We start from the raw sequence: 24,350 nt of genomic DNA, 5'->3' as shown, positions 1-24,350 counted from the left end.
CTCTTTCTGACCTTAGGAGTGGGCAGTCCTGATCAGTGACTGAAAGCTCCGTCAACTGCAAGGAACGCCCACTGGACTCCTAAACTGAGAGATTTAGATCCATGAATTGCAAGTAACCTTTTCCCACAAAACTAAAGAGGAGCTTTCATGGGAATTTTCTAGTTTTATATATACCTTTCCTTGCAGCGTACACCTACCGACCCCCCCCCTCCGCGGATGCCGACCCCCTGGTTGTTTTTTTCAAACACCACTCTTACGCCCGCTGTGCCCCCCTTGCAGTTTTCTGCACCAAGTATGTTAATCCTGAGCATCGGTACAGGGAGAAGGAGACGCCGGGGTTTCTCAATGGGCGTCTCCTTCTCCCTAGCTGTGCCCACGATCCAATCACGGCGGAAAGCGTCACAGCCAGGGAGAAGGAGACGCCCATTGAGAAACCCCAGCGTCCCCTTCTCCCTGTACCGATGCTCAGGATTAACATACTGAGTGTGAAAACTGCAGGGGAACACAACAGAGCGTACAAGCGGTATTTGAAAAAAAATAATAATACACAACCAGCGTGTCAGCATCAACAGGGGGTACCCCGCAAGTAAAGGTATTTAATTAAACTAGAAAATTCCCATGAAAGCTCCTCTTTAAACGTGACCGGTTCGCTTTAAATCAACCGCATTGCTTTTGATACATTATACTGTGAAGTCCTTAGCCCATTTCGACCACCACCAATTACATTCCAGTCCACCTGCGGTATAGAATAGAGACGCAGTGAGACATATAAGAAATCATTTTATTTGACAATAGGAAGAAAACCCTTTTAAAACACAGCACATAATTTTAGGGCGCATATAAGGGGTGACCATATAGGTAAGAAGAGGTGTGCAAAGCAATGTGTAGTGTTTGAGTAAGGGGGCTGTATTGCACGTCATTTCAGGTTTGCATTTCCCATATCGCACCTTGGAGGATCATTTTATGTAGCATTTCCAATCTCGAGACAATGGGGTGGCTATCAATAAAAGGAGATGGTTAAAAACAGATGAACGTGTGCTTTTTTTTTGTTTTGTTTTTTAATAGATTCATACACACAGACTTGCATAAATATCGATTCGTACAATAAATTAGAAATAAAATGACTCCTGTAAACGCATGCCAGTTTCTGACGCTGTACCCGACCATTACACTAAGTGAAAGCGGCCATTGTCAGTCCATGCTTTGACGTGTACAAGTTCAATGGTCTAGTACAAAGCAACGTCTGGGGGGGGGGAAAAAAAAGGCGGCCATTGTCTTATGAACAGTACAAAGAGAACTGCGGCTTCCACCGAGTGTAAGCAACACATACTCCGCGAGGGTTTACTCCATGACAGGCAATGGAGAGTGAAGGGGTTCAATTTTGTGGCAAACTGAATTTCTCTATCTGGAGATTGACGGCATCCGATCGAGTCTGTTGAAGATCGATGGCGGAGAGAAGCTGCTTAAAAGAGCATTTCAACCTAAGTAATATGGATCCTTAAAGGGGTTGTGCAAGGACGGTGGGGGTTTGGCAACCCCCCCCCCCCCCCCCCCCATTCTGCCAGACCTGCAAAGGGACGATGACTTACCCGTTTCCCAGCGCTGGCTCCTCCCTCCTTCTCCTCCTGCCCTGTGATGCTCCACTGGGCTCCATCGATGTAGCGGTGCCGTTACCCTTTTGTCATGTGACCATTTGTGAATGAAACCGGAGCATCGCAGGTCTGCAGGAGCGGAGAGCCAGCACCAGGAAGCGGGCAAGTCATCTTCTCTTTGCAAATCTGGCAGAATGGAGGGGTTTTCCAAAAACCTCCCATTCTTGCACAACCCCTTTAAGTCATTTTCTAACAAGGGCTTGCCAGCAGATGAAATGTATCTGAAATGTCTTGGCGGGGTCAAAATAAAAACTCGCTGATGCCCCGTCACCACCGTTCTGAGAGTTCCCGGTCCCCCGCGGTTCCCATTTCCGGCTGCAGCAATGAACACTGTCACAAAAAACACATAAGCCTTGCAGACAGTCACTGGCCACAGTGGTGACCCGTACAGCCAGTGATTGGCTGCCATGGTCATATATTCCTGTGCTGGGACGCCATTGCTACAAAAAGAAGACAACAAGGTGGGACCGTTGCTGCAGAAGATTGTTAGTGTATAATTTTTCTAAATTTATTTTGACCTTGTCAAGGGTTAACTCCCCGTAGAAAACCACTTTAAGTCATAGTCCTTATAAGACCAATTTCAGAGGTGCGTGTCCAGTGCGTAAAACACGCTCCGTGTGGACACTGCTCCCTTTTACAAGACGCCGTGCAATCCTGTGAAAGGAGCATTGTCCATAATGGGAAATCACGCTCCCACACGGAACGCGTTTTCCGCACTGAACATTTCCTACATGGGTTGTCAGCTAGCTTACCCAGCAGGGAACTGAACGGAAAATTTCACTCCAATAAGGTTGCATCCTTCCTCCATTTAAAATTGGAGCGGAATCCTGAGACAGAGACCAAGTCCAAAAAAACATACTTCGGGAATAATTTCCAAAATGCATGGAAATATTTACACACAGTCTCCTCTAAGTTGGGACCTGTTCCCGTGTTTGGACAGATGGCTCTCCTGGATGGCAGTGTGTACCTAGCCTTAAAAAGGCAACTTTTATGAGATCAGAAAAAATATGGCTGCTTTAGGCCACGTCTGGTATTGCAAATCAGCCCCATTTACTTGAATGGTGCTGAGCGGCAATGCCAGAAAAAAACCTATAGACAAAAGTGGATCCGTTTTTGGAAGAAAGCAGCCTTGCTGTTTTTAACCTGCATGGGTCAAGATATTACTGGCCAGATTTGCTAGTCAGAATTCGGAGAAAATTGACCCGGCTCCTGTGGCTGCCATATTGTCTGTCGCACAGCTTTCTCAGATAGAACAGGGCTCACATTCACTGGTGAGCGGGAAATGCTCTTTAGGTTGTGCATTTCATTTGGGTGTATCCGCCATGTGCACTAAATGTCATTGTGTCTCAATTCGGAAGCATCATTACGTTCTCATCGAGCATCTAATGCCAGAAAGAAAACTGCATGGTATCAATGCAAACATGTAATGTGACAAGACAAATCTAAAGACGAAGGCGAGGTCACCATAAAACACTGCATGTGCTTGAACAAAACGTGCAGGACCTTACCCAGACCGTCATGGCGTGTGCATTATTCTATATAAAAAAGTGCCTCTCCACACATGACGGGAAAGGACGGGACAAATCACATATATAGTTTAAGTGCATATTTATCTTACCAAGGCTGGGAATGGAATGAGTAGGGAACTTGGGTACCGACAAGTCATCCTTTGGCTCCAGAACAGAATACAAATTGGGACATTGACAAAGCTGGCATAACAGCGTATGATAGGTCTACAATATAACGGGTCTTGACGGATGGAGGTTTCAACTTGAGAAAAATCCAGCCCTGATGGGTGGAATCACAGCGTACTGCACAACCTTGCCCAAGTCTTCCTAAAGAGATGATGGAGTCAATCCATGCTGTTTGCCAATTTGCACGTTTCGCCAGTCCACACAATACGATGCGAGACAGGAGTCACCAAAGGCAAACCACAAGGCGTCGAGGCACTCAACATCTTCCAGTGGTGGGCAAATGCTGCAAATAAATTCACTCATCTCTATTCAACTAACTGCAGCTAAACTACAACTCCTGGCATGCCCTGACAACCACGGGCTGTCAGGGGTATGCTAAGAGTTGTAGTTTTGCAAGCTGGAGAGGTTGAAGACCACTATCATACCTGCTCCATCAACTTGTTGTTTGACTACCAAGTAATCAAGCCCACGACAAAGAGGCTGCAAAAATCTCAGGCAGGCAATTTTGCAAAAAATAAAAATGTATTAAAAAATAAAAAGTTTAATGAAGAGAAATTATTGGGAGTCCACGTCAATGACTGCACATCCCTCAGTGACGTAATAAAAAATTCTGTTGGTTCCCTGATTTACAAGGCTATTGCAGAATGTTACATTCTCGTGTCCACCACCGTTTACATGGAAGTATGGAAATAAAGGAATATTGCTAATTATTATAATTTTTTTTTTTTTTAAAGGGATCTCACATCCACTAGCATGTCAAGATATTCTTACAGACCTGTGGTTGAATACGACCTCGCTGCTGTAGCTTTGCCCTCATGATTCTCTATGAGCTTTTTCGGGGAACTGGTCTAACTGGGTGTAGAAAGTGTCTGGGCAAAAATGACAGGGTTACCACTCACCGACACGGGTTTCTGAAGTACTTGCAGCCCTATGTAACTTACTAGCTAAGTCTATAAAGTTGACCAACAGAGTGTCCCAGGGATGGTGGTACAATCTCATCATTCTACACTGGTGGAGGATACTGGGTCTTAGTAGCTAAGGTCCTTAGAAAGAGAGGATTTTGGAAAAAAACATGCTTTGGGAGTCAAAAGCTAAACCGTCCAGAGCAGTGTAGGGAAAAAGTACTAAAAAACCCCTCAAGTGAATGGAATAGATAGGATCTTGGTTCCATCAGTCACTGATCCAGCCCTAGTCACTTTACATGGCTTGAGGCAGGCAGATCGGTTATACACTATAGTAAGGAGATTTCCACCCCTATATGCATAAACCCCTATATCACCCTATAACGTCCCGGCCATAGAGAATGAAGTTTTTTTTTTTTTTTTTGTTTTTTACGCAGAACATCTTTTTTGTATCCTCAGAGGCAGATGATCTTGTGAAGTGAGTAAAGTAGTGCATTCTATACTCATCATGTAACTCAAGCAGTGGGATGTATATAAGGTAAGGTTGAAAATCCTATTAGAATGTAGATGAATGGATGATCCACTGAGTGTGGGCAATTGTGAGGGGGGTCAGTTTATTTGTCCGTAGCAGCCCTCATCTGCAGATTTCCCCAGAACCGGTAACAGTCCAGTGTGTTTTGGAGAGACCAGCCATGTCCCTGTCTCTGGGAACCCGTAAAAGTAACTCAACCCAATCCGGGGGAACGTCAGCTTGAAGTGAATGAGCTTTTCGTTTATTCTGTGCAAATTCCATTTACCTGCAGGAACGGTGTCTGCCCTTATTGCCATCATAATGGAGAAGCAAATTTAGGATCAGTTACATGTTCTCAAAAGGGAACCCGTGTAAGTGTGATCCTATGGGGGGCCCCCCCATTTCTTAAGGCGAGATGAATGGGATTGTAAAAAGGATTCAGGGTATGAAGAAAAGGTAACCCAAAGAGCCGGAAGAATCAATCCTATAAGAAGAGGGAAAAAAATAAATAATTTATTAAACCAGCGTAATGTGTAGACCGGAACACAGCGACGCCTGGGGTGGTCTGCACTTTATGCAAGGCTCTGATACCTTATAGTGTTATAACGTTCAGAGATGGGTCTGGCTCTGTGGAGGCTTCACGTAGCAATTCCTCTAACTCTTTATCACAATATGTTCCATGAGAATCTGTATAAAGATACACAAAGGAAGTAAAAAAAATAAAGAAAAATGCAGACTATGGCCTCATTTACTCCATGACCTATGCCTTTCATTCTCTGGATCACTACAATTACAACAATACCCCATATGTATAGGTTTTTTATGTCTAAATAGTGTGAAAAAAAAAAAAATTCTGCCCCCCATAACTTTTTTTTTTGTTATATCTACTGAGCTGTGTGGGGGCTCATTTTTTGCGAGACAAGCTATAGTTTTTATTGATACCATTTTGGAGTTTGTGTGACTTTTTAATCACATTTTATTAATTTTTTTGGGGTAAGAGAAGCAATGAAAAAATAGCAAATTGGCCATTTTGACCCTTTTTTCCGTTACCAAAAGGTATTCCGCCATTTGCCGTATTGGAAAAATATTTTTATATTTTAATAGTACAGACGTTTTCGGTCGCGGTGATACCCATGATGTTTATATTTTTGGGTACCGTATTTATTTATTTTTATTATACGGAAAGGGGGGCGATTTAAACTTATTTTTTTAAAATTTTTAAAATTTAGACACACATAGATATAGAGAATATATATATATATATATATATATACACACACATACATATACACACATACATATATATACACACACACATATATACATATACACACACACATATACATATACACACACACACACACATATACATATACACACACACACATACTTTACTTTTTTTACTTTTTTTGTAAAGATTTTGAAGCTCGTATTTGAGCGTACAAAATCCATTTTTTTATTTAAAATTTTGAACAATCATGGATTTTTAAAATGCATTTATTACTGACTATTGCTCATTTCTTATGTTGGTAAAATAGGAACTGCAGCTTGAATGCCCTCAGCCTCTTCAGCAAGGCTGAGCGCATTGAAACCAATTACCGGCATCCTCCTTGGCCTCAGAGGATGCTGTTAAGAAGCCCAGAAGTGTCAGCTAAAGGCTTTAATTACCGCAATCGGCATTATTGCTAGTCACGGTAATTATGATGCCCGCTGCACGTGTGAGAGGGCGCCATGTTTGCCTATTGCTCCAGCGAAAGTGTTAAGGGAATGAGGCCTTAAAAGGGTTGTCTCATTTCGGCAAATGGCATTTATCATGTTGAGAAAGTTAATACAAGGCACTTACTAATGTATTGTGATTGTCCATATTGTCTCATTTGCGTGGCTGGATTCATTGTTCCATCACATTTTACACTGCTCGTATCCATGGTTATGACCACTCTGCAATCCTTAATCGATGGTCGTGCTTGCACACTATAGGACAGGGATCAGCAACCTTCGGCACTCCAACTGCTGTGAAACTACAACTCCCAGCATGCAAACATGCTGAACTGTTCTTCTAACTCCCATAGAAGTGACTGGAGCATTCTGGGAGTTGTAGTTTCTGAACAGCTGGCGTGCTGGAGGTTGCTGATCCCTGCTATAAGAAAAAGCGTTGTCCTCTCTGGTGGCCAGGACTCTTTGGACACACATGGACACACATGGATAGCAGCTACCATCCACCGTGTATCTACGCTGCAGCGGTGGCTGTAACCCTTGGACACAAGCAGTGTATAATGTGATGGAAAAATGCATCCAGCCAGCAAAGGAGGCAATATGGATAATCACAATACATTAGTAAGTGCCTTGTATGAACTTTCTCTACATGATAAATGTTATTTGCGGCAGTGAGACATACCCTTTAAATCCACATGGGAATAGAAGAAGAAAATACTTACACAATACTTAGCTAAGCGCAAACAAAAATAATCCATTTTTTGTCAGTATTTAAACTGAACTTGCTGCCCTGCATGAAATACTAACAGGCTCCGTAATGACAAAGAAGTGTGTTTTACACTGATACGCTGCAGCGTTTCATGCAAAACAGTCTTAAAATTAGTCAGGAATGGAAAGAAATATAGTGAGAGACCCATCAGTGAAGCAGAGACGTGCAAAGCGGACACTTCTCAATGCGCTTTAACCCCTCACCGACCAGCGCCATACTACTACGGCACTGGCCGGGTCTTTACAGCAGACACCCGCAGCTCATGTCTGCGACCGCTGATAATGCTGGTCATGGACATTTAACACTTCAGATGTCGTGGTCCAACCTGACCATGGCATGTGAGCGCGTGTATTACCAGAAACCTGCGCTTCCAGGTATGCGCTGACTCCCCAGTGTGGCAATCAGAGGAGCTGGAGCTTGTATGCAGCAGCCCCTGTCATAGTGAATGACAGGAGGCTGCTGCATAATGTTTCCTATGGAAAACAAAATGCAGAACACACACAGCCGGCATGCGTGTTCTGCGGATCCGCAATTTCCGGAGCGCAAAACACTACAGCCATCTGAATTAAGCTTTAGGGCTCATTTTTTACAACTGATTCACTTATCTGAATCCGTCTGTCATGCACCCCTCTACACTAGGCAGTAACAAGTTCGTTTTTTTTCTGTGCCCTGACGCATCTGTTTTATACTACATGATTTAATGCCCACTAGGCCCCATGCACATGACAGCATTTTTTTTTGCAGATCAGATTCAGACCCATTCATTTCAATGTGGCCACAAACTATGCGCTGACAGCACACAGTGTCCATTCCGCAGCCCCGCAAAAAAATAAATAATAGAACATATCCTATTCTTGTCTGTTTTGCGGACAAGAATAGGCATTTGTAACATAGTGCAGGATGTGCAGCCGTTATCTGCGACTTTCAGACCGCAAAACGGATACAGTTGTGTGCATGAGGCATAAGAGCAAGACAGAAATGGCATAGAATCTAAGACCATATATGACACCCACCTTTGTTATCACAGCATGTCGGTGCCCTTCCAAATTCAGCCTCAAGTCCATTGGTGAGGGCAGGACTTCCTGGTGTGGCCACTCCTGTAACCGAAGACCCTTTATTCTCCGGAACTCCCTTTCCTCCATCCGCTATACTTGGATTTTCCACTCTTGTAACTAAAAAGACTTTATGACCTCTACCCGGGCTAGACACTGCCACCGGAGCCGGGGAGCTCTGCACTGGCTGCTCAGCTGGCTTTTCGGTTGCCTCGTTTAACTCTTCTTCATCCTCTGTATCAGAGTCCGAGTCCTGACCTTGGGGGTCTGGGGCAGGTGTAATCTCTTCTTCCTCTTGGTCATCTGAGTGCGGTTTGCTGTTCTCATTGGCAGTGCTGGAGTCCTCAGCAGCATGGCTGTTCTCTCCTGGGGCAGTGTTTGTGTCCCCCTCTTCACCAGTGCTGGCAATCTCTGCCATTGATACTGAGTGTTGGAGGCGTTCTTCCTTCTCCTTGGCCAAGACAAAGTTTCTCCTACAACCGTTCTGAATCTCTGTCAACAAAGCCTTTTGTGTTTCAATAAAGCTCTTAACCTATTAAAGGAAATTAAATTCTTAATAAAAGCAATGGCTGAACTTTAAACCAGATGACAAGGTCGTTTATTTTTTAACGGGCACAGGTTAGGTTCATTACGGGTTGGTTGTTGGCTCCTAGGCCGGACAACCCAATTTTAGCTGGCCATACCCCTTAGACAGATGTTGGCCAAACACTATGAATAGAGAGAAGGGCCTAAACCGCTGGCAAACACCTCTGAAGACAGTTTCTCTCTCCATCTATGTTAAAATAAAAAATGGCCAACCATTTGTTTCCCCAAACATTTGTCATTGGCGAAGAGTCTGCACACATCAGATGGCCACCTTTAAGGGCAGAGGATCTATGCTGTTAAACATAGCTGCCCACTAAACATACTGCCTAAAATGTGGCCCTGTGGGTGGACTTCAGTCTTATGGGGGAGTGTGAGATTATTTGGGCATCTATCTGATCTGAAAGAAGAGGATAAATACACTCTTGACAAAAAAAAAAAATAATGCCAAGGAGGTCTGTAGAGGTCTTTAGATCCTGCACACTCGTAGCGGACTGAAGCTGGCATCCCAGCTGGTCCCATAAATGATCGATTGGTAATAAATCTGGACACCAGGCAGCCAAAAAAGGATGGCAATCTGGCAGAGACATTACTGGGAAACTCATGCTGTGTGAGTGACCATTAGGCTCCATTCACACGTTCGCAACGTGTTTTGCGGATCCACAAAACACGGAAAGCGGCAATGTGCGTTCCGCATTTTGCAGACTGCACATTGCAGGCACTAATTGAATATGCCTGTTCTTGACCGCAATTGCAGACAAGAATAGGACATGTTCTATTTTTTTGCGGAACGAAGTGCGGATCCGCAATTCCGTGTCCGGGCAGCACATCGTGCTGCCCCATAGGAATGAGTGGGTCCGAAATTGCGGACGTGTGAATGGAGCCTCATCCTGCTGTAAAATGGCAGTTGGAATCCCTGCCATGGGAGGAACACATGTGGCCACAGGATGTCCTGCACATATCACTGAGCAGTTAGTGTCCCTTTAACTAGAAGAGACTGACTGTTGTATGTGATGGCTCCGCAGACCATCACACCAGCAGTTGGGACAGTGTGTCACTCCATAGAAAAAGGCTGGATTGAAGCTCTGACTATGAGGCCTCCATACTTGAACCTGACTGTCATCGAACCTGGATTGATGATAAGATTCCAGTCCGTAGCAGTCCCAGTTTCTTGTTTACTACAGCACGAAGGAGACAGTGGGCTGCATGTCAATGGCAGGACACATATTGGGCGCAGTGACATCAACTTTGCTAATGCTAAGTGCCTGGTCTGCCAGAGACCAGAGTAATTGTAAAAGCAGTTTTTCGAAACAACCTCCCTGCTTCTCTCAGTCCAATAACACCCCCCTCTCAGTCTGTCAATTAGACAGAAGGTCTTCTAGTGTGTCCTAGAGGCATGTCTAGCAGTCAATAATCTCTCACCAAGAGGAACACTACCAAAAAGTAGCCCCGGGAGCTTTTTTGATAGAACAATAGGGCACTTTTAGGCCGTCTTATGGCAAGACCCAGTTTCTGTTTAGATCAGACCTGTAGTCACTTACATATCTGTCTGAGACACGGCTGCATGCAGTATTACTTCCCTATGGAACTATCCACATGTCCACCAATGAGTCTATGTTAAATCTTTAAATCTCAGACACGGCACCCCCAGTTAAGCCAGGTGAGGGATGCTGTGGTGGCTACATCCTGAATAGAAAGGTGGATGTGCAGGAATTTGGCTCTCTCCTTTCACGTCTATAGGAATTACAGTGATAGCCGAGCTTACACTTGTGCTGCCAACTCTCCTTTCCAGGGATCAGCACCTTAGGCACTCCAGCGGTTGTGAAACTACAATTCCCAGCATGTACACTTGCTTGGCTGTTTTCATAGCGTCCATGGAAGTGAATGGAGCATGCTTTTAGTTCCACAACAGCTAGAATGCCAGAGGTTGCTGATCCGGTCAAGAAATCATAAATATCCCTTTAAGTGCTATTTTTACATTTCTAAAGAACCACGTTAAAGACTATGGACACCTTTGGGGGCAATTTTTTTAAAATTATTATTGCATTGTACTTATTTTGAGCTAAAAATCATTTTTTCAATATGGAATCCTTTTTTCTGTACAGAGCCGAGATGCTCTACTACGGTAGCAGAAACTGAATTTGCTCTCTCTTCCGTCAACCCTGACGGGCTCCTTATCTCTGCTCTCTGACATTATAAACACTCATTATAGCTCAGTTCTTCTCTTACTGATAAGAATGTGGCTTAAATAAGTGTTTATGACCTCTTAGTAGTTGTTAGATGACTGGCACAAAGTGAAAGTACCAGTCACACAGTTAGAAAAACAGTTAACCCTTTGTGACAGAATAGCTCAATATTTTAATAAAGGCCAATTGAAAATGTTTGTTTTTTTAGCAAAAAAAAAAAAAAAATAAAGTTAAATGCAATCATTAAAAAAAATTGCCTCCGAAAAGGTGTACATAGCCTTTAAAGGGGTTGTCTCACTTCAGCAAGTGGCATTTATCATGTAGAAAAAGTTAATACAAGCAACGTACTAATGTATTGTTATTATCCATATTGCTTCCTTCGCTGGCTGGATTCATTTTTCCATCACATTATACACGGCTCATTTCCATGGTTACAACCACCCTGCAAACCAGCATCGGTGGTCGTGCTTGCACAATATAGGAAAAAGAACTAGCCTATGTGCGCTCTCATGGTCCCGGCCACCAGAGGGGCTGATGATTTTTCCTGTAGTGTGCAAGCACGACCACCACTGATGGATTTGAGGGAGGTCTGTAGCCATGGAAATGAGTGTTTAATGTGATGAAAAAATGAATCCAGAAAGTAAAGGAAGCAATATGGACAATCACAATACATTAGTAAGTGCCTTGTATTTCTCTACATGATAAATGCCACTTGCTGAAGTGAGACAACCGCTTTAAGGATGACTTTTTTTTTTTTGTTCCAGGAGGTAAAAAAACAGATATCTGTAAAGGAAAAACAGCGAGTCTTACAGCTTCTTTCTTAGGTTCTCTGTCCAAATCCATCCTGAGAAGAGACTGGTTCACACGAAGAGCCAGCGACAGCGCCATCAAGCCTCCCGTCTTAATTTCATTCTCCCTCAGATCAAGACGCAATAAACGAGGGGATTCGGCCACAAATTCTGCTACAGCCACTGCGCCTGGAAACACAAAAGGTATATACTATATAATTATATAACCCTTGCATTAAAACAGATCCAATAAAAAGTGCCCTTTGCAACCAATGAGTAATGGGAACAGAGGCGATCTGAGTGGTTAAAATACTTTGTTCTGATTAATTTCTGAATATTTGTTCTGTATAGCGGATGGCAGAGGTGGATTGGGAACTTACAGTGGGCCTGGAAAAAAGTTAAAGTGATCCCAAGTTGTAGGTGGGTCAAAATTAACAAAAAGGCAATGCCAACACAAGTGGATGGGGCCAGCAAACCATTACGTCACATTGCTGGTAGCTGGACCAATGCAAATATGCAATGCCAGACATAGCCTTTTTAGTATGCAGAGCAATGCACTGGTAGAAATCTGCATTGTAAATTTACATGCTACAGGTCAAATTGCAGCATTTACAATAGCAGCAAGGTGGAGGATTTTCAAAATTCGCATCCACACACAGATCTCATAGGGCCCCATAGCCGAAAGCAGTATGTGCCCCCATGCCCCACTCAATTTCCCAGTATGAGAGCGATAATTGCATCCTGGATTTACACCAGACAACTTGCAAAAATACATTGATAGATCTGCTTACCTTCTATTACCTGCAGCCGCCAATAGGAGGAGCTCAGTGAATAGGAATTTATACAGTTACCATTTACTATTTGAACTCATTAGGACTGTATTCAGATAGCTCTTACGCTCCCTCTAGTGGCAGAAGAAGGCAGCCAGTAAGTTAGGTTTCAAAGGAAACCTATCAGGAGGATTCAAATAATTTTCGGAGATTTTTATACTGATGACCTATCCTCTGGTCGGTGGGGGTCAGACACCCGGGAACCCCGCCGATCAGCTGTTTGAGAAGATACCGGCGCTGCTGCCTTCTCGAAACACACTAAGCACAACACTGTACATTGTATAGTGGCTGTGCTTGGCATTGCGCTTAGTCCCATTCACTTGAATAGGGCTGAGCTGCTCCTAGGTCACGTGACACATGAATGTGTAGTCACTCGACCTAGGTAAAGCTGAGAATGCCGCAGCGTTCACTGAAGAGTCTGTGCCTTCTCAAACAGCTGATCGGCGTGAACTCCCTTTAAAGGGGTTGTCTCATCTTCTGAAGTGATACTCATGTTGTTTAATAACCTAATACAAGTAACTTACCAATATACTGTATGTGACCATAATGCCTCCTGTTCTTACTTCTCCCAATTTTCCTTGTCTTTATAAACTGCTTGTCTCTAGGGGATACAGTCACCGCTGCAATGTATCAGTGGTGGCCCGCTTGCGCTGTGAAAAGAAACAAAGCCGGCCTTTCTGGTGGCCGGGATAGCGGGAGCCAGTGTGCGTAGTCTCCTGCGCATGCGCATTAGCTCCCGTTCCCGGGCACCTCACATAGCCCGAGTCTGAAGTGCCTTTTGCATCTACCTCATATGTGGCATGGAGCTGCCATAGTGCTGCGCTCAAACTATGATTTTGCTGAGCTGACCAAGGCTGCTACTGAATCATTAGCAGCCTCGGGAGCGAGGACATACAGGCCAGGGAAGGGGGAATTACAGCATCCCAGCGCCTCTGGCCTGTGCCGTCACTCATTTTAGCCGGCAGCACCACCTAGAGAACCCAAAGTCGGGACCTGAACACAGGAGGTGAGACAACCCCTTTAAGACCCACACACTACCACCATCCTGGATGGTAAAAAGGTTGACAATGATGTCCTGGTATATTTTGGTGGTACAACACAAGTTAGAAAATAGTGCATGCTATATTCAATTTCCGTGTAAAGTGTCATTGAGGTGGTGTTGCTCCTCCGAAGAGTCACGCAGGCCAGTATCCTTCCTTGCTCCGCTGGCATCTCTCAAGCCAGGATACTTTATCTCAAGCCACCTGCAGTGGCATCCAGCTTCATCTGCACACTGTGCATGCGCCCAACCTCTTCATTCTTCGCATGGCTCTCTTTTGTAATGAATATTTCTCACAGGTTTCTTAAAGAGGTTGCTCGGCTGGTCAATTATAGATTTTTTTTAAACTGTCAGAATAACACTTTGGTCTTTTTGGACAATGTAGGTCAACGGCAAATTACCTTCACACGTGAGTTTAGCACATGCCAGACCAATTCGGAGTACACTTCGGTTTCCAATCAGACCATTCTTAAGATGGCGGACCCCTTCATTACCGATTGCATTATGACCAAGGTTTAAGGTCTCTAATGTCAGAGTGTGAGGCTGAGACAAAGAGAGAATCAGAATTACCGCATTAACAGAAATAAAAACGACACAGATTCTGACGGATGAAAGGGAAGGTTACTGGCACAAAGTACAGATGAGACAATAGTACTGATCTCCCTGTACACTTATATCAGACGTACAGAAATCTTACCAAGCACATGCTCATGTAGACCATGCCAGCATGAGTCAACTGATTGTTCCAGAGAACAAGGGTTACCAGTCCCTGACGTTGCTCCTTCACTCCCTCACAGATATAAGCCAGACCTAGAAAGTGAGAAATACCCTATAGTCAGCTGGCATCGCAACATCCCAAAGGTTTCTGATATGCAACTCCGACTCTGGGGATCTTTCGGGCAGACCCACCCTCTATGTCGCCAGAGGAAGGAAGCATACTTATCTGCTCCCTTCAGCTGAGTGTGACCCTCGTCAAACACAGAGTTTATGAGCAGGGAATGGTGGACTGAAGGAGAGCAGGTAAGGATGCTTCCCTCCACAAGTCCGGTGATGTGGGGTGGTCTGGCAGAAACATCCTAAGGGCCCATGCACACAACAGTATTGCGGAACCATTCATTCATTTTGGGTCCGCAAAAAAAACTGAAATGACTCAGTGTGCATTCTGTTTCCGTATGTCCGCTTATCCTATTCTTGTCCGTTTTGCAGACAAGGACAGGAATTGTTACAATGCATCTGCAAAAAAAACGGATCCAACACGTATGTCATCAGTTTTTTGCAGACCTCAAAATACATACGGTTATGTGCATGAGCCCATAAAAGTGGATAACCCCCTTTACAGCCCACATGGTGGACAACCCCTGTAAGATAGGAGAATCTGCAGCAATACATGACATTTTGTGCAAGATAATAAAATCTATAATTAAAATGTTGGGGAAAAGAAGGATCAGGCATGTCGGATTTCACTGCCCAAGCCTTTTGTTCTCCAGGCAGATGCATCACAGCCAGAGGTGTCCGGCAGCGGCTTTCTCCTCTCTCCCACTGAGAACTCATGCATGCTCAGCTATAGTTACTCAAAGTGTATAGACAACTTTAGACTATTCCAAAATTTACTTGATTAAAAAAATTAATGAATAAAAAAAAACAAAAAAAACACTATCTGATTCCCTTGGTGGCAGATATGCCATTGCTCACCTGAGTCCATGATGTGGTTGTTCCGCAAGTCGAGGATCTGTATACAGCTGTTGAACTTCAATACATTTCCCAGCTGGGCTGAGTCCTGCAAGCTGTTCAGGCGGTTGTCGGCGAGATACAGCTCCCGTAATACTATGTTCATCTTTAAAGCCGTGGCTGACGTGGAAAACCAGGGGCAAGGAGTTAATGAAAAGAAAACATAACGGAGCAGAAAAAGCTATTCATCCATTTATTTTGCAGAATCCATTCACACGTCCGTAAATGGGTCCGCATCCGTTCTGCAATATCAGAAACTGGTGCGGACCCATTCATTTTTTATGGGGCCGGAAGAGATGCAGAGAGCACACTATGTGCTCTCCTAATTCGCATTTCCGGAGAGCGGCCCCGAACTTCTAGGCCGCGGCTCCGCAAAAAAATAGAATATGTCCTATTCTTGTCCACAATTGCGGACAAGAATAGGCAGTTCTATGGGGGGTGCCGGCCGGGTGTATTGCGGATCCGCAATACACTATGGAGGTGGGAATGGACCCTAAACATGGCCACAACCACTGCCTGCTCCCTTTTACATTGGGCTGTATAGTTATGCTATGCTCTCGGATACTAGAGCACAGCTCACTTTTCTGTCTGAACAGCCAATAAAATATCATGATGTTAAAACATGTTGCAAGACGAGCAACACAACAGGATTTACAAAGATGGTCAACTTGACATGCAAACTGGTATGTGTTATTTAAGAGCGGAGTTTTCCAGTTAGGCCCCTTTCACACGGGCGAGTATTGCGCACGGATGCGATGCGCGAGTTGAACGCATTGCACCCGCACTGAATCCCGACCCATTCATTTCTATGTTCACATGAGCGGTGATTTTCACGCATCACTTGTGCGTTGCGTGAAAATCGCAGCATGCTCTATTTTGTGCGTTTTTCACGTAACGCAGGCCCCATAGAAATGAATAGGGTTGCGTGAAAATTGTAAGCATCCGCAAGCAAGTGCGGATGCGGTGCGATTTTCACGCACGGTTGCTAGGAGACGATCGGGATTGAGAGCCGATCATTATTATTTTCCCTTATAACATGGTTATAAGGGAAAATAATAGCATTCTGAATACAGAATGCATAGTAAAATAGCGCTGGAGGGGTTAAAAAAAAATAATATATAATTTAACTCACCTTAATCCACTTGATCACGCAGCCCGGCATCTCTTCTGACTTCTTTCTTTGCTGTGTGGAGCAACAGGACCTGTGGTGACGTCACTTCGGTCCTCACATGATCTTATACCATGGTGATGGATCATGTGATGGACCATGTGATGACCGGAGTGACGTCACCACAGGTCCTGTTGCTCCACACAGCAAAGAAAGAAGTCAGAAGAGATGCCGGCAGCGCGATCAAGTGGATTAAGGTGAGTTAAATTATTATTATTATTATTTTATTTTTTTTTAACCCCTCCAGCGCTATTGTACTATGCATTCTGTATTCAGAATGCTATTATTTTCCCTTATAACCATGTTATAAAGGGAAAATAATACAATCTACAGAACACCGATCCCAAGCCCGAACTTCTGTGAAGAAGTTCGGGTTCGGGTACCAAACATGCACGATTTTTCTCACGCGAGTGCAAAACGCATTACAATGTTTTGCACTCGCGCAGAAAAATCGTGCATGTTCCCGCAACGTACCAGCACCTTTTCCCGCAACGCCCGTCTGAAAGAGGCCTTAGGCTCCATTGATACATGTGTATTTAATCAGGAAAATCCAGAATTTTTGCCGTTTTTAGGCAAAAAAATAAAAATAAAAATAAAGTTTAATCAAAGCCCATGGGAAATATTTAACAAACATACTTTTTTGTACTGGTGTTTTTTTTTCACCCTTCAGCGACTTTTTTTTTTAATAACAGAGTCTTAAATAGCGAATACTAATGAGTGCTTCCATGATGAAGCGCTCATTAGTACACAAGGACCAGGAGCAGTGAATACAGCCTTTACTCACCTCTTACTAGCCTTCTGCTGGCGTTGCCCTCTGCTGTTTACTGACTGCGTATAGCGTCAGGACGCAGTGCACTAGGAGCTGATGCTGTGCAACATCAGGTCACAGTGCTGCGCAGCTGGAAGAGTGTACTGGATCTCCCGGAGCAGGAGAAGCAAGTTCTTTTATAACATTTTTTATCAAATTTGATTAACAATGGGGATCTGAACTGAGGTCTGATGAAGACTGGAGGTCTGATCTGACATCTGATTAAGATTGGGGGTCTCATCTGAGGTCTGATGAAAATTGTATATTACTCTTACCGGTAATTGGATTTTCCTGAACCCACGACAGCACCACGAGAGAGAGGATCTGCCCCCAAAGACAGGAAACCTGAAGTACAAAAAGGCGGAGGCTCTCCCCCCACTTCAGTATGGCTGGTTTCACATGGGCGTTGCGGAAAAAGAAGCGGGTGCGTTGCGGGAACATGCGCGATTTTTCAGCGAGAGTGCGAAATATTGTAATGCGTTTTGCGCGTGCGTGAGAAAAATCTGCATGTTTGGTACCCAGACCCGAACCCGGACTTCTTCACAGAAGTTCGGGATTGGGATCGGTGTTGTGTAGATTGTATTATTTTCCCTTATAACATGGTTATAAAGGGAAAATAATAGCATTCTGAATACAGAATGCATAGTACAATAGGGCTGTTCGCGCAGCCGGCATCTCTTCTGTCTTCTTCTTTGAGGAATAGAACCTTTGATGACGTCACTACGCTCATCACATGATCTTTTACCATGGTGATGGATCATGTGACGGACCATGTGATGAGCGTAGTGACGTCACCACAGGTCCTTTTCCTGTGCACAGCAAAGATGAAGACAGAAGAGATGCCGGGCTGCGTGAAGAAGTGGATTAAGGCGAGTTAAATTATTTTTTTACCCCTCCAGCCCTATTGTACTATGCATTCTGTATTAAGAATGCTATTATTTTCCCTTATAACCATGTTATAAGGGAAAATAATAATGATCGGGTTCCCATCCCGATAGTCTCCTAGCAACCGTGCGTGAAAATCGCACCGCATCCGCACTTGCTGCGGATGCTTGCGATTTTCACGCAGCCCCATTCACTTCTATGGGGCCTGCGTTGCGTGAAAAACGCACAATATAGAAGATGCTGCGATTTTCACGCAACGCACAAGTGATGCGTGAAAATCACCGCTCATGTGTAAAGCCCCATAGAAATGAATGGGTCCGGATTCAGTGCGGGTGCAATGCATTCACCTCACGCATTGCACCCGCGCGGAAATCTCGCCCGTGTGAAAGAGGCCTATGTCTTTCCAAGGATGAGAGGAACTCTGCCCAAAACTATTAGCATCAAAACCTCCAATATTTTTTTTTTCTTTTTTTTTTGGTGACACCCGTGAAAAATGTGCACCAACCACCAACACAAACAGGGAAGGGTGCTGTCATGGGTTCAGGAAAGTCCAATTACCGGTAAGAGTAATCTTCATTTTTCCCCCATCACCCACGACAGCACCACGAGAGTGAATAACCAAGGAGACTCTTGGGGTGGGTTGACAGCTGAAAGCACCTTAGTAGCGAAGGTTAAATCAGAAGAAGAGTCTAACTGTAACCGGTAATGTCTGAAAAAAGTGGCCAGAGAAGACCATACTGCCGCTTTACATATATCCTTAATAGAGACAGAAGCCTTCTCCAGCCCAAGAGGTAGAAATAGCTCTTGTAGAATGGGCCCTAAGGCCTTCTGGAGGAGACCTCCCGGAAGATGAATAAGCCAAAGATACTGCTGACGTAATCCATCTAGCCAAAGTAATTTTGGATGTGGCATGACCTTTACTTTTTGCCTGAAAGACAACAAACATTGAGGAAGATTTCCTCCAGTCTTTAGTTTTGGACAAGTACTGTATCAAACATCTCCTAACATCAAGACAATGAAAAAACTCTTCCTCCTCTGTAGTTGGTGTGTCATAAAAGGTTGGAAGAGTAATCACCTGAGAAACTTAGAAGCTACCTTAGAAAGGAATGCTGGATCAGGCCAGATGATTACCCTATCCTCTAAAATGTTAGTATAAGGAGGATTAATAAAAATGCACTGGAGTTCACTAGTCCTACGGGCCGAAGTTAAAGCTACTAAGAGACATAGCTTGACAAACATCTGATAGAAATCTCTTCAATAGGTTTAAAGGGCGGTTTCGTTAAAGCCTTTAGAACCTAATTTAAATCCCAAGGAGCTACCCTGGGAGAAAAATTCAGGGAAGATCTGGAAATTGATCTAAAAAACAAAACAAAAAAAAAACACACTAGACACCCATGGATCTGAACACACATTCTTATTAAACAGGGCAGAGAGCGACGAAACCTGAACTTTCAAAGTGCTAGGTGACAATCCTAACTGCAAACCTTTCTGAAGAAATGCCAAAATCTGACCCACCGGAGGCGGGGAAGGGATATTCCTAAAATCTAAACCAGTAAAACTCAGAAACCTTATCCAGGCCCTGGCATAAATGGAAATTGTAACCTTCTTTCTACATTTTATAAGGGTTGTAAGAAAGTACCTGGAATCATCGTGGATGGAAGGTATGTGTCACAGAGGTTCCTGACCTCGGTTAAGTAAAAGCCGGTATATTATGTGTCAGCTATTGCTAATTGACACCGTGAGATTTAGCATGGCTGTCATAGCTGACCCGGGACGGCTCTTACTGGGAGTAGTCAAAGTGCTGGGTGGGTGACTACTCTCCATGTTCCAGGCCGGGTTTTGCCAGGCATAAAAACCAGCCAGCACTGCCAGGTGTGGTGTATTTACCTCCCTCTGACAGTGGAGCTCAGGAGTCTGTGTGCTGTGAACTGAGGGCTGTGCTGGGTTTGGGGTTTGAGCCGGGCTGGAGGACTCAGGCCCCTCTAAAGGCGAACAGGCCGCCTATGGACTTGATGAGGCTGAACGGCTAACAGGGTGTGAATTAACACCCAGGAGCAAAGGTGACTTTTATTGTTTATGGACTTTCCTTATGTGTGAACAAACACCAAGCCACCTGCGTTTTGTGATATACCAGTGTGTGAATTTACATCGCTGTTTGATTCAAGAACTGTGTACTTTGCCTCTATACTGCATCCGCTAGTCCTAACTACCAGAGCGAATCCCCACAGGGTATTAACTAGATCTGAAGAAAACCTCTTAATTGGTCAGCGGGAACCTTTCAAAATTCCATGACGTCAGATGGAGGCCCTTTATCTGCGGATGAAAAATCGGCCCCTGAGACAGAAGGTTGTGGACTTCCGGAAGAACCCACGGGTCCGTCACAGACAACTTTCTTAACAAGGTGAACCATGTCCTTCTGGGCCAAAAGGGAGCTATCAAAATGACTCTCGTGCAATCCTCTCATATCTTTTGTAAAACCCTGGGAATCAAGGGAAAAGGAGGGAAGGTATAAGCCAGAGGGAAATTCCAGCTGTGGGGGAAAGCATCCAGTTAACAGGGGAATCCTTCTGGAGACAGGGAAAATAATTTGTTCACTTCCTTGTTCTGACTTGTAGCGAAAAGGTCTATTGAAGGGAGCCCCCAACTGTCTGTAATCTTTTTGAAAATCCTCTGATTTAGACTCCACTCTCACTGGGAAATCAAATGACTGAACATTTTCTGTCCCCTTGATGTGAACCGCCGAAATTGATCTGCAATTCTGTTCGGCAAACTGCAGAATCTCGCCCGTCATTAGCATCAAACGTCTGTTCCTGGTACCTCCCTGTTTATGTAAGAAACTACAGTCCTGTTGTCTGACATGACTCTGAGATGTCTGTTTGATACCAACGGGAGAACTTCCAACATCGCAAATTTTTCACCGCCATTAGTTCTTATTTGAGGAGGCTGACTTCAAACGGCCCCTCCATAAACCCTGAAATGGGCTGGTTTAGAATATGAGCCCCCCAACCCAAGGGGCTTGCATCTGTTGTTAAACACAAAAGATCCTTCTTCCTCCAAGGAGCCCCCTGAATCAGATTGTCCTTTAATAAACCACCATCTTAGATTTCGTAAAGTCCGATCTGATATTACTATCTTTGTCTCTAGGGATTTTTTTGCCCCCTTCCCATGCGGTTAAGTCCCACTGCAGATCCCTGGAATGAAACTGGGCCCATACAACAGCGGAAATGTAAGATGACAGGCTTCCCAGAATTGACATACCTTTTCTCAAAGATATCTTTCGGCTTTCGGTCAAGTCCTGTATTTTTCCTCTTAGTTTTACAATCTTCTTCTCCGTCAAAAAACACTTCTGTACTACCGAGTCCAGGAGTAACCCCAAAAAATGCTGACTCTGTGAGAGTTCTGGTTTTGATTTTTCTTTGTTCAGAATCCATCCCATCTTCTCCAGAATCTGAGACACCACCTGTACTGCTCTTCTGCAGGACTCTCGTGTTTCTCCTACTATTAAAAAATCGTCTAAATAAGGGATAAAAAGAATGTCCTTCTCTCTGATATGAGCCCCCATTTCTGATATCACCTTTGTGAACACCCTTGGTGCCATTGACAGTCCAAAAGGAAGGGCCTGAAACTGTAGATGTCTGAGGACTCCCCCTAACTTTACTGCTACTCGGAGAAACTTTTGATAATCCTGATGAATAGAGACATGAAAATTGGCATCTTTTAAGTCCAGTACCGCCATGAAGCAATTGGAAAAGAGCAGATTTATAGCTGATCTTATAGTCTCCATTTTGATTTTTTTTTTTTTACGAGCAAGAAACCATTTAGTTTTTTTTAACTTATAATTGTTCTGTAAGAACCGTCTGGTTTTCTCACCAGAAAGAAAGGAGAATAAAAACCTTCTCGCTCCTGACCACTCGGAACCGGTATTAGAACTCTCTTTTTTATCATCTCTAGAACCTCTCGTTCTATAGAGTTGTTTCCCCCTCCAGCAGTCTTTGTGACCACAAACCTTACCGGAGGAGAACGAAACTTCAGCTTTAACCCCTGACCTATAGTGTCTAGAATCCAAGAACTGCTGGAAACTTGTTGCCACGCAGGAAGAAAATTTGCTAACCTTCCTCCTACATGGCATATGGCGTCATTGCTGTGAACCGGAATTTTTTCCTTTTTATCTGCTGCTTTCTCTAAAAGCTCATCTAACGCAGAACCGAAAAAGATACTCTCCCTCACAGGGAATGGCTCATAACCTCTTTTTTTTTTTTTAAGTAAATCTCCACCCCAGCTCTTTAGCCATAAAGCCCTACGGGCAGAATTTCTAGCTGCTAACCTAATGGAATCCGCCTAAAAATAAATCGAGATGTAGAAGCTTCCCAAGCCTCTTTTAAAAATCCATCCGCTTTTTTATCTAAGGGGTTTCTAAGAGAACCCATGTCGTCAAAGGGAAGACACGACCTCTTAGTCACTTTAGAAATAGCTACGTCTATCTTAGGCGCTTAATTCCAAGAGGCACAATCCTCTTCCGAAAAGGGGTATTTCCTTTTAATATTTTTAGAAATATAAACCCTTTATTGGGCCTATTCTACTCCCCTTTAATCAAAGTAGTTAAATTTTTATGGACTGGAAAACATCTTTGATGAATAATTTCAAGACCGCCAAACATCATATCCGGTACAGATTTAGGCTCTTTTGAATCTTCGAAACCCATAGTTAATTTCGCTGCTTTCAATAAACGATCAATATCCTCTACTGGAAAAAAGGGTCTTCCCATTTCTCTTTCATCTTCTCCAGAAGAATAAGATGAGACCTCAGAACAGGGGTTTTCAAAGGAAGGTAAATCTTGCTCCTGTTCTGAGTCTGAAGAACATAAAATTTCTAACGGCTGACCTAGTCTAGGCTTTTGTGCTCTCTGTACTCCAGACTTTTCTGTGGCCAGGGAAGAGCTACCCTTGGTTTTGACTAAAGATTTTTATAAGAAGCCAGTGACTCCTCTGCCACAGTCTTGTCAATACAGCCCTGACACAATTTATTTTCATATTCAGAAGACAAAGAACATCTGCATAGGGCACACTCTTTATTCCTCCTTTTGGCTAAAGCCTTTTTGGGTTTTCCCTGGAACACACACACACACACACACACACATATATATCACCATTAATACAGGCTTTTTAAAAAAAAAAACAAATGGCCAAAAGCCGCTCACCCCCCTTTTGCAGGTACCAGAGCTGGAGTGAAAGTGGAAGGAGGATCTTCCGCCTTATCCTCTTTCTTTCTTCTTCCATGATAGCTTGCCAGCAAGTTCTAAGCTCCTAATCCAGGCCGTCCAAGGAAACCCATCAGGAGACGTTCACATGCAGTGTTAAACTCCCATGTAACCCCCTGACAGCTACATTCGGGTTTCACGCTTTTTATGCGCCTTCCCTGACGTCATCACTCATCGCACTATGACACATCCGGCACATGTGCCTTCCAGACCTCGTTCTCAGACGCCTTTACTTCCAGTTACGCCGCCAGGCTTCCGGAAGTAACCGCTCCTCCCCTGGGCCAAGCAGAACGATACCCACGCCACCAAGCAACATGCCCCATAATGCTCCTTAGCCCTCAAGACCGTCTACCGCGCCTCTGCCGGACCCCAGTGCATCACAACATGCCGTCAACTTCCATAGAACGGGGGAACCGCAGGTAAAAAGGGCACCCAAGGGAGAAGCCACGCAGTACCACTGGCTTCCTTTAGAGACAGAAAACTATACTGAAGTGGGAGGAGAGCCTCAGCCTTTTTGTTCTTCAGGTTTCCTGTCTTTGGGGGCGGATCCTCTCTCTCGTGGTGCTGTCGTGGGTGATGGGAAAAATATTTTTCTTATTAGGTGCGTCTTATAAAGTGAAAAATACAGTAAGTCTAAGAAATATTGCACAGTACACATGAAACAGCACAATCTGCATGATGCAGAGACAGATTTTGCAGGGGGTTACTCATCACACCACAGGATATGCAGCCAGTATTTGACCTCTGTAAAGACACGGCAGCAACGCTAGCCACACACTGTCACTA

At 44.1% G+C, this 24,350-nt stretch overlaps 1 protein-coding gene and 1 long non-coding RNA gene across 2 annotated transcripts in view; one reads left to right on the top strand and one right to left on the bottom strand.

Moving 5' to 3' along the window:
- Positions 1–1,712: 1,712 nt before the first annotated feature.
- LOC120978263 lies at positions 1,713–23,119 on the top strand. Its single transcript, XR_005774044.1, has 3 exons — positions 1,713–2,121; positions 17,373–17,377; positions 23,107–23,119. It is a non-coding gene; the product is annotated as an uncharacterized LOC120978263 (long non-coding RNA).
- Positions 4,072–24,350, bottom strand: part of PPP1R37 (protein phosphatase 1 regulatory subunit 37) — a 47,705-nt gene continuing 27,426 nt past the window's right edge. Inside the window, exons 8-14 of the mRNA XM_040406496.1 lie at positions 15,411–15,566; positions 14,416–14,528; positions 14,120–14,261; positions 11,872–12,038; positions 8,255–8,825; positions 5,351–5,446; positions 4,072–5,243 (exon numbers count right to left, since the gene is read on the bottom strand). Of these exons, the coding sequence (XP_040262430.1) occupies positions 5,352–5,446; positions 8,255–8,825; positions 11,872–12,038; positions 14,120–14,261; positions 14,416–14,528; positions 15,411–15,566 (1,244 nt within the window). The 3' untranslated portion in view covers positions 4,072–5,243; position 5,351. The remainder of the gene's footprint in view (positions 5,244–5,350; positions 5,447–8,254; positions 8,826–11,871; positions 12,039–14,119; positions 14,262–14,415; positions 14,529–15,410; positions 15,567–24,350) is intronic.

This window comes from Bufo bufo, chromosome 8 (assembly GCF_905171765.1).
Source record: "Bufo bufo chromosome 8, aBufBuf1.1, whole genome shotgun sequence".
Taxonomy (NCBI): domain Eukaryota; kingdom Metazoa; phylum Chordata; class Amphibia; order Anura; family Bufonidae; genus Bufo; species Bufo bufo.
This window is presented reverse-complemented; position numbering and strand designations above follow the sequence as displayed.